Source organism: Falco peregrinus, chromosome 2 (genome assembly GCF_023634155.1).
Source record: "Falco peregrinus isolate bFalPer1 chromosome 2, bFalPer1.pri, whole genome shotgun sequence".
Taxonomy (NCBI): domain Eukaryota; kingdom Metazoa; phylum Chordata; class Aves; order Falconiformes; family Falconidae; genus Falco; species Falco peregrinus.
In genome coordinates, this window is record NC_073722.1 from 119,019,421 (window position 1) to 119,030,018 (window position 10,598).

Sequence of the window (10,598 nt, forward strand, 5' to 3'; positions counted from 1 at the left end):
TCCCTGTGGCTGTGTTGTCTCTGCAGGCTGACGCTGCAAAGTGGCTGAAGGCATGGCTAGGCTTCCTCCCATGCAATCCTGTGCCCTGCAGCCCAATCTACAAAGGGTTTGCAGACCCCTTCTGCCCCTGATCTCACAACAAACCCCCTAAATTTCTTTCTGCCTGTGAGTCTATAGTTTTAAAGATTTTGTTTTATTTGTCTTTAAAACTGAAAGCCAACAGGACTTTGCTCCCTGGGCATTTGGACACCTCTGAAAGAGGGACTTGGTTGCCAAAGGGTGCAGCTCCATGTTATGTTTGATCCAGTCTAATTGCAGGCAGCTACTGAATGGAACAGCCACCCTGCCCGCCCCCTACCCGTCTGCCTGTCCCTGATGCCCCTCTGGCTGCAAACCAGTGATGGTGTTGGCTGCACAATGCCTTGGGTCGTTTCACTGAGCTGCTGGCCGAGGAAGCCAAGCCGCAAGCAAAACCAAACCCTATTGAAGTAGGTGACTCTGGGGGCTTGTCCTGTACCAGGCAGATGTCTTGCAAGGGAAGGGATGACCTTCAGTAGCACTGATGATGCTTGCAGTCCACAGTGACGTTGCTTTCTACAGCTCTTGGCCTTGGCTGCAGGATCCACCCAGCAGTATGGGAAAATCTGCACTTGCTGTTTCTTCAGGTGAGCTTTCACTCTTCTCCGTCACTTCCACTGCTCAGCCCTTGCTGAAAGGATCAACTCTCATCTCCCAGATGTTCTTCCCTAGTATCTACCCCACTGTGAAGCATCCCCTGGCTTTGTGGGATGAGAAAGATGACTTTCTATTGACATGAGTTGCTCTTTCCCCTCTCTCAGGGGTTGTTTTAGCTGGTGCTGTTTAGGAACAACAACAAACCCAAAATAACCCAGAAGGGTAGAGTTTTTTCTCTCCCTCCTTCCCCAATGAGAGCAGCAGCACAGCCTCTATTTCTGTACAGCCTTGCTGGGATTTCAAGTCTGGGCTCCAAGAAGAAACTGTTCCCATGCTGGCAAGCTCAGCACAATCACAGGTCCTGTTACCTTCCTGCTGGTAGGCAGTGTTCACCATTAACAATCCGAGTCCAGCTATGGAAACACAGAGTTTCTGGTCCAAGACCTGCCCAGGCTCTGTCCAGTGCTCTGCAGGGTCTGTGTTTATTGTCAGGCCTGTGGCTGGCATCCGTGGCCACCTCATGGGGCAATTTGTTGCTTTACAATGGGGAAAACTGTTGCACACACCCTAAAGCATCCATCCCTAGCCTGCTTCTTTTTGGTAGGGCACTACTGGGGCATTGCAACCCACTCCTGGCTGGTCTGGACCAGCAGCAAGGGATGGACCAGAGGACACATCAGGAGAGAAACTCTGACCTGGCCTCCTGCCAGGGCAAGCCCAACAGCCCTTGGAGCACAGGAACGTGGCCAGGTGAGGATAACATCCCAGTGCAATCAAGGAGCCCTGGACCAGTGAGAATCCCAGCGGGTCTTCAGGTCCCAGCTCTTCAAAGCTGCTGGGAGCAGCCTTGCTGTGCTTTGGCTCTGCTCCCCTTGGCTGGCTGAAAGCAGGGAGGATCCATCAGGAGCGGGGCTGTTGCCTCCTCTGCAGCTCAGCCCTGCCCAGCAGGTGAGTTTGCTGCCAGCCTTCCCCTTGCCCAGCCCCGTGGGGTTCTCCTCCCACCTGCTCCCCTTGCAAACGAGATAAACCCCTGCTTGTTTTTAAAGCAGCGCAGTGTTCGCATGGTGACTCTTTCCTGAAGTGCTGATTAAATGGTTTGGGGGAATGCTCTGTAACTAAGGGACTTGGAGTTCTGGTAATTAGGCAGTCAGTTAATAATTTTGAATAAAGTGCTCTCTAACTGCATGGTGGGAGGTATTTACCTAGGGCTGGGTGAAGGCGTTAGGAGGCGATGAGGCAGTCTAGCTGGCTGAGCAGTCTCCCTTTGAAGGCTGGCCTGCTTTTTGTTTCTGAAAAAAACCCAACCCCAAACCCAACAACAAAAAACCCACCAAAAATCCTTTTCTTTGCTGTCAAGTGGGTCCTTATCTGCAGAAAACAGCTCATATGGTGTCTTCCTGATGTGCTCTTAGGAAGCACCACACAGCCACGGGGCTTCCCCAGAGCCTGGCAGGGTTGTGAGTTGCTCAGGAGCCAGGTAGTGCTTTTCCTCCCTTCCCGGGCGCAGGGCGATGGCACTGCAGCTTGGCTTTCCCAGAGCAGTTATTTCGACATAGCTGTTGTTGGTTCCCTTTGCTGGCAGTGGGGTTGGGTCATAAATGTTTGAAATTCAGCCTGTTGCTTCATTTAGTTGGGCGAGATGAGCTGTAGTAATTTTATTCATGTTTCTGGACTGGATGAATGTCCTTGGTATTTATTTCTTAATGCAGATAGCTTTAAAAAAACCCAAACCAAACAACAAGCAGCTCTTCTGCAAACGGCTTGTTTGGTACAACACAAGCATTTGTTTGCACAGAGCAAACAATGGAGCATTGTCTGTACAAAATGAATTTACTTTAAAACATGTATGCAAAGGCAGGGAAATGATTCCTATAGCAGAATTAATCCAGGTGTCACAAATGTGCCCCTGTGAGCTGGGTGTTATCACAGAGAGGCCATGAGATGCTGCAGGTGCACATCAGGGCTTCGGTTTTCCCATTGTACGGCTCTTGAAGCTGCCATGTGAGCCCAGCTGCTTGCTCTCCCCTGCTCAATCAGAAAACCATCCCTCCCAAACATGAGCAAGTCGGCTTTTTCCAGGCAGCCACTCCAGCATGATTCCCAAGAACAGCTTCACAAGCAAAGCAACCCGCATCCGCCCTGAAAAAACTAATTTGTGCAAATTGCAGAGGCAAGCGAGCTCCCCAGGTCCTGGTGGCTTCTAACCCTCCAGGGGAAGTACAGCCAGGCAGTGTGGCAGGGCCCAGAGGGAGGTGAGCAACAGGTCCCAGGGTTTCACTGTCGGGGATCTGTCAGGAGCTGCGGCTGCTACAATAGGGATGACAAAGGTCTTTTTGATGTCATGAGCTAAGCAGAGCCACCTGCCGCCTTGTGTTGGGTAGGAGAAGGAACGAATGATGGAGGAAGCCAAAGAACAACAGAGCTTGGCTTTAGACAGGCAGGGTTTGGGCTGAGAGGGGCTTTTTCGGGAGGCGTTCTAAAGATTTCTCTCCCCCGTGCAAATTCTCTGCTGTCTAGTAGGTGGGGAGGGAGGTTTACACTACAGCCGCTGCTCTCTTCTACTGCATTGTTTATCTTTCATGGAACTGTAGGAATGCAGTAGATTTTGAAAGCTGTCACCTTGTGCTGATTTCAGTTCTTAGGATTGCAGTTATTAGGAGGGAACATGTGCACTTGCACGAAAAACAAGAGTGCAGAAGTTTGGCTTCCCTAAGTTAAAAATCTGTGTTTTGAGTATTTAAGTAAGTAGAACTGAACTGGTCTGTGGCAACCTCTGGTGGAATGCAAGCCCATTTCCCCACACGGAGACAGCACTGGGCTGCAGAACCATCAGCATCTGCCAAGGATTTGGGCTGGAAAGGATAAAAGAAAGAGTGCAGGAGATGAGGAAAGGAGAAATGCTCCGTGGAAAAAAAGGACCAGCCAGACTAGCCTGTGCCACTAGCCTGATGGGCCGTGCCAAACAACAAACACTGAAGTTTCTGAACAAATGAAAAGCCTTTATTTTTTTCTGTACTGAAAGAAAAAAAAATTATGTCAAAACCACGCCAAAAGTTAGTGACAATTCTCCAAACATTTGAACAGCAAAAACATTTCCAAGACAAGAAAGTGAAGGAAACAGCGTTACGTCTGGACCTATGACAGAAAGCCAGAGTTTCAGCTGTTAGCCACTTCCAGCCGCGTGCAGCAAGTGCTTTATGCTAATTGAACCTTTTGGCTTCTTGGTCCTAGTTAAAGCACAAATTAAGACACCTGACAGTGCTCTTCAGCTTGTGAAACAGCAGAACGTCAGCTCTGTAAAACAGCTCAGATTAAAGAACTCGTTTAGTGCTGACAAGCCCGGTCTTTGTTAACAGCAGCAAAGAGCTGAGCAGCGAAGTGCTACCATACCCAAAGTGGAGCTCCAGCACGCCCTGGCGTCAGAAACTGCCACCGACAGACCCGGGGATGCTCCGGTCTGTCAGACAGACGTCACTGTGTGTCACCTTATCTTACCGACTAACGCAAGAACAAACATCTGAAGGATGCTCTCATCTACATTTCAGTTTTATGCTGAAAACTGCCTCCCACCCTTTTGCACATAACCTCTTCAAAACAGCTCTACTGGCTGTAGCCCAGACAAACTTGCCCCCAGCAACAGGCCGAGTCTCTAAACACAAGAATGTCCCCCTCCAGGCTCTGCAGAAGTGACCCTGGGTTCCAGCCAGCCCGCTGCTAAATGCCCCAAACCAGGTCTGCATTGCTACCCGGAGCTGCAAGTGCGTGGGGAGGCCTGTGTTTTCTCATCTGCGGTGTTTCTGCAGCGCACGTCGCTCTTCAGGACTCCGAGGGCTTCTCCAGGAGAAGTACTGGTGATTGAGGGCTGTCTTGGCCGAGATGCGCCTGCTGGGATCATACAGGAGCAATTGCTGTGAGAGGAAAACCACAGCAGATTTAGGATTTTAAAAACCAAATGATCGATTCCATCTGCACGTAGCTGGGCCCAGACGCTCACGTTCATCCTGCTTTCAGCTCTCTGGGCTTTGGGAGTAACCCACGGTTGAAGTTACTGTGGGGATTATGGTAGAAGGCTTTCTTGACCCTTCATGCAGTGGTTTCCTAGAGGAACCCACAACGACAGCCCTGCTTCAGAGTCAGGACTGAGCCCTACTCAATGATTCGGTGTTTTTTACAGTTGCAGAGATTAACATCAGAGCCAGATTAGCTAACCCACTTCCAGGTAGGTCAGTCCCAAATATCCCTATTATTTGCCCCGTTTGAAATGGTCCTGTCTGTTCCCAGGTCTTGTTCTGAGCCCTCACTCACCATCAGCAAGTCTCTACCATCTCGATCTAAGTTGGGAATAATTTCCTTCAGCTCTTTCCTTGCCCATCGGGGAAAGTCCCCCTTGTAGTCAGGCAGCTGGGTCACTCCAGGCCAGGTCGCTTCAGTGGGAGTGCCCAGGGTGCGAAAGATCTGGAAGAGCTGATCAATCTCAGAGTCCCCTGGAAACAGGGCCTTCCTGGTCACCTGCGGGGGGGGGGGGGAAAGTGCCAGTTCCCACCTTTCCATCAGCTGCGTGCCTCAGTTCCCACTGCAAGCAACCCCTTGCTCCAGCAGATGCAAGCAACTGCACAGACCTTACAATGCAGTGGTTCTGCCAGGCAGTGACTGGGAAAGTCACAGGTGTCTGACTGCTTGTCTCCAGCTCCTCTCCATGGATCCATGCTCCCCTGAGGCTGTCCCTCTTTCAGCCAGTCTCTTATCCCTCTTTGTCTCCAGTTTCCTAACAGCCACTCTTGCCAGCTAGTTCCCCCCCTGCCTACTTGCCCAAGCTCTGCTGATCTGCAGTTTGGGGGCTTTGGGAACTAGGCATAGCGCAGGGATAACAAGAGCTTTTCAAAGTCGAGTATGGACCCCTAGGAGATCCACTTTGCCATGTTGAGAGAGTCCTCATTCTCTACAGCCCACTATGAAGACATCAGCAAGAGTCATCTCCTCCCGGGATCAAAATGCTGCAGCAACAAGACTGAAGTTTCCCCATCTGCAAGAAGAGGCATCACATTCCCATGCACCTGGAGCTGCAGCCAGACTACAGAGGCTTCTTTGCCTTCCACCAGGCCCCTGAGGGTGGCAGATTTCCTTCTGAGGCTGCAGCTTAGGATCAGCTAACCAGCACGGGGTGGGACCACAGTATCACAGATGTTCTGCGTCTTGTCCCTCCTTCCCCACTTCCCATTGCAGATCCATCCTCCCTGCTCATTAAAAAGATTGTTTAAACCCATTCTACCATTTCTGCAAAGATGCAGCCGATGCTCCAGATATCCACAGCGGTCGAGTAGTATTTGCATCCCAACAGTATTTCAGGGGCTCTGTACCACAGAGTCACCACCTGGTAAGGAACCAACAAACGAGATTTGTCATTTCCCTGGGTGAAACCAGAGGCATGGGATCCTCTCTTCTTAGCTGTAATGCAGTGACTGTACAAATCAAGAGTGTGTCAAGGCCATGCTGAATTAGCAGATGCCTTAGTAACAGCAAGATTGGGATTAACAGATCGTTCTTCAACAGAACACTCTGGAACAAATAAATATACCCTATGCAAAGAAGGTGGGAACCCAGCTTGCAGGCAGGCTAGGGTAAAAGCAGTCAGCACACTTTGTGGGGACATGAGGTAACTTGTTAGCTGGGGATTAGGTTAAGAGCACATGACTGGGCACAGCTGTGCCCAGTTATGAATGAGTAACTTGTCATGTTGCTGTTGTTCACCCACTATGGATTGTGTACCCCGCTCTCAGGTGGTAGGGAGCCTCAACAATACCTCATGAGTGTATGTCCGTAGGGGGACTCCAAAAGCTCTTGCCAGTCCAAAATCAGCCAGCTTAATTGCTCCTGCATTGTTAATGAGCAAGTTCTGCGGCTTCAAGTCCCTGTGGATGACTCTGTGCGAGTGGAGGAAGCTCACACCCTGCAGCAGCTGGAAAAGGTAGTTCTAAGGAGAGAAAAGATTTCAGACAAGACCATGATGAAACCACTCTGAAAGCTGAACCGTGTGAACCAACACACTTCGCATCATTTATAGACCTGAATAGGAAAAAAGACCTTGCTATAATGCAACGCCAGGCTTGTGGGACACTAGAGATGCACAATAACTTTCTCCCACCCTACATGGGGACAGAGAGACTCCAATCCAACCATTGGCAGTCCCTTCTACCCATCCATTACTCCATACAAAGGCAATTAGCAATAGATCCCTCAGTTGTCCTCTTCATAGCAATTTGTTCTGCAGTGAGATGGGCTGGAGAGCCTGGAAACAGCTGGGAAATAAACGCGCTGAGCAATAGTGCCACGAGGGTTTCCCAGCTGAAGTGTTTGAGAACTGAGGTTGAATGCCTCCAGCCAAGGATGAATCTCTTCCAGACATAGTCTGGGTAAGAGCAGCTCGGTGCTGGCACTGCCCAGCAGACGGCAGCAAGAACACATGCTCTCTGCCTTGTCTGTTAGCACTCCTTCCACACTGTACCTTGATCAAGCTTAAAGGAAGCTCTCCAGTTCGGGATGAGTCCATATATTTCTTCAGGTCCTGACTCAGATACTCAAACACCAGATAGAGCTTCTTCTGGCTGTGTATGACATCCAGGAGCCTGTAAAAGAAATGCAAATGCTCCCTTCAGTACCTTTCAGCACCTTCTCCAGACCTTTGCAAATACACAAACATCCCTCCTCCCACAGCTGCCTCTGCTCTTCAAGTCCTTTGGAGCAGAGGCAGGCAGATATAAATAAGTAGCAAATAGTATGGGGCAGCATCATCTTGGACCAGCTTGTGTTGCTGGAGTGAAGTGGCAGTGCTGTGAGTTATTGCTGTGAACCAGGGAAATGCAAGTGATTCCTGCATTTTTCTGTTTATTTTGCTTCTGTCTGTGCAGTCAGGGGAAGACAGGAAAACCTCTCTTGCTGCCTGTACTCAGAGCTCCCCATGCAGAAGCCCATCAATGAGCTTGTGTGGACGATTCGTCCAGGTCTTACCTGACTATGTTGGGGTGCTTCAGCTCCTTCAGCAGTGAGATTTCTCGGATCGTGGTGCTGGGGACGCCCTCCATCTCCCTGCAGCAGAGATGGGCTGTGTGGTACCCCATTCCCCAGTGGGATCCCACAGCCTATTGAGGCCCTGTGCCCCTTGTCTCTTCCATGGTACCCCATCACCTGAGGGAATCTCATACCAGGCACTCTGAGTCTGGGACGGAGCCGTGCGTGAGGCTGGGGTGGGGCAGAGGGAAATGGAGGCACAGGGAAGGAGAGGGAGTGACCTAGAAGTGCAAGCTCTTGGGCAGAGCTTGTTTGGGAGCACCTGAAGGTACATTTGAAGAAACAACAACGGTTTAAATGCCCAAGCCTTGCTTTTTGGATGTGTGGGGACATGAAAGCTCTTTGCCCCTCAGGCACCCACCTCCATCACCCCGAGGGGCCACCACCATGGGGTGCAGTCCCACCACCATGGCCCCTGGTCCACACCAGCAGTGCTCATCAACAAAAGAGCCCAGGGCCGACCCAGAGGATCAGTAACGAGCTTTCACCTCCTCAGTCCCCAGCCTGGAGGGGTTGAAGTCAACCCTGATGGGAGGCTGAGCCTCACCAGGCACCGGCACCACAGCCCTGGGGCACAGGCCACCTCCCAAAATGGTGGCCGCTTCCCCCTGCCCTGCGCCACCATGGAACCAGGGCCAGGTAGCACTGGGCCAGGCCCTAGCTGCTTGCAGGAGCTGGTAGAAATACTTTTTCCCCTCACATCGGGCTTTTTTGAGCCTCTAGCGCCGTTTTGGATGCTGGGCTGGGCTCAGGGCCCTCCTGCTCAGTCCCATGGCAGGCTGGGTGGGCACTGGGCTAGGCCAGGCCATGGTGGCCCCAGGGCCATGGCTCTGCCCTACTCACGAGTCCAAGCGGATCTTCTTGAGGGCCACCAGCTGCCCTGTGCGCTTATTGCGAGCCTTGTACACCACGCCATAGGTGCCCTCCCCGATCTTGTCCACCTTCTGAAACACCTCCTGCAAGGTGTCCATGCCGCTGCCTCAGCCTGCCGACGGCAGCAAGGGTGGCTGGCACCGCTTTCTGAGGAGAAAAAATGAAGGGGGGGCGGGGAAGCCAAATGCACAGAACGTGTTTGCTCTCCCCGTGTGTCCCCTGAGCTGCTTTTGGGGTCTGGGTCCCCCTTTGCTGCTCCCTCAGCTTAGGGACCTGCCTTGAACTGAGGCAGCTGTGGGTGTCTGGGGGCGGCTGGGGGTCTAAAGAGCCAAACACACCACGCACCAGCTGCCCAGGGCTGGTGGCTCTGGGGCCTGGGCTGTGTGATGTGCTGGCTGAGGCAAAAATTGAGCAAAATGGATGTAAAGAGGCACTTTGGGCCTGCAGGAAAGGCAGAGGGGCTGCACTGGGCCAAGGGAAGCTCTCTGGCTATTTCTGCAGTGCCTGGCATCAGGGGACATGGTGCATAATTAGGGCTCCCTGGGACACGCTCAGGTCAAACACACAGCAAAAATGTCTTTTTATTTTCCTTTTTTTTTTTTTAGGTTGGTTTTGGTTTGTTGGTTTTGGTTCGAGTCTTGTGCAATTGTCCCTTGAACCTCCTTTCTGTGGGCTGCACCGCTTGGTCAGCCTTTTGGAAGATGTCCTTGGAAGGGATTAATCATTGACTTGACAGCTGACAGCAGACAAGATTAAAATAATATTATGCACTGTGGTACCAGGAAAGGTAGAGCCACAGGGACTGTCTTCTGGAGGGCTTGGGGACTCCATGTTTCTGGGTGGGCACAGCAGGACATGGCAGCCCACTGACTATGTGGGTCCACGGTGCAGACCCCAACTTTTAAGTGACCTAAAAAGGAATGAGCTCATTGCTGAGCCAGTGGCTCAAAACCTTTTTAAAATTGATCCTGATTTTGCTGATTTGAAAGAACCAAAGAGTAGTTGCTCTGTGGCTGAAGAGGGATCCACACAGCCACGGCAGACTCCTGTGTGGGTTCTCCAGTGGCTTGTGAAGTTGAGTTTGCACTCACATCTCCATCCGGAGTCATTGCCAAATTTGCCCTCCTCTTCCTGGCTGGTTGGGTTTGTGGTTTTTTTTTCATAACACTTGTAGGAACCTGGTATTTTGGATATTCCTAGTCCTCGTATCTTGGATATTCCCAGTCCTGGCATCTTGGATATTCCCAACTCTCTGGCAAGCTTGGCCATTTGGATAAAATTGAAGCGTGGGAAGGAAGGTAGAACAGACAGCAGATGAGGTGTAAACATAAACACATTACGACAGACTCATCATTGCCTCTTACAAAACCAGGTTAAAATCTTGCCTCGTGAGATCATGTTTTTGGACTTGGGTTGAACAGAGAGTGTGCCAAGGCAGGGCTTTTGGATCTCTGTCACTGCGTGAAGAAAAACATAACTGCGATTAAAGATTATAGCAAGCACTGTAACTACTGAGCCATCTCAGCCCCTCGAATCAAGCCTCTTGGTAACAGGGGACTTTGCCAATACCTGTTGCATTTCGATCTGCTGCTGTGCATTGTATGGCCTCAGTCCTTATTTTCTGAACATTTCACCAGAAAATCTGAGCCAAAAGCAGAAAAGGCTGTAGACGGCTGAATTCTCCCGCAAACCACAGTCCCAGTTCATTCCACATCCAGGGATTCCTGCAGCACAGGAGCCTTCTCTCTCTTGCACTAACATTTTATTCTCACCTCACATTAGTGATTTTTTTGTCTTTTTGTTGATGGTTTAATTCTGCTAGGTGGGCCTGGCACCATGTTCTTAAACCAGAGTGGCTCTGATGTAACTTCATCTCCTCTTCTTGTAACTTTTTCAAAGCCTAACACTTCCTTACGCACTCCGTGCTTAGGAGAAGGTAGAAAATTGCATTTTGCTAAATTTTCTCACATCACCCATGGGTTTCT

General features: G+C 50.8%; 1 protein-coding gene across 2 annotated transcripts; it reads right to left on the reverse strand.

Moving 5' to 3' along the window:
* Nucleotides 1–3,671: 3,671 nt before the first annotated feature.
* On the reverse strand, nt 3,672–10,530 carry CDK3 (cyclin dependent kinase 3). 2 transcript variants are annotated; one of them, XM_027795625.2, is made up of 8 exons: nt 8,584–10,530; nt 7,681–7,758; nt 7,178–7,298; nt 6,476–6,646; nt 5,936–6,046; nt 5,572–5,573; nt 4,981–5,176; nt 3,672–4,583 (listed from the first exon to the last, which is right to left on the reverse strand). In XM_027795625.2, the coding sequence occupies exons 1-8, from the start codon at nt 8,709–8,711 to the stop codon at nt 4,458–4,460; spliced, it is 933 nt and encodes a 310-aa protein (XP_027651426.2). In that variant the 5' UTR covers nt 8,712–10,530; the 3' UTR covers nt 3,672–4,457. The 2 variants fall into 2 exon arrangements, with proteins under 2 accessions (XP_027651426.2, XP_005243724.2); XM_005243667.4 differs by lacking the exon at nt 5,572–5,573 and having other exon boundaries at nt 4,981–5,184; nt 5,945–6,046.
* Between the last annotated feature and the right edge of the window lie 68 nt (nt 10,531–10,598).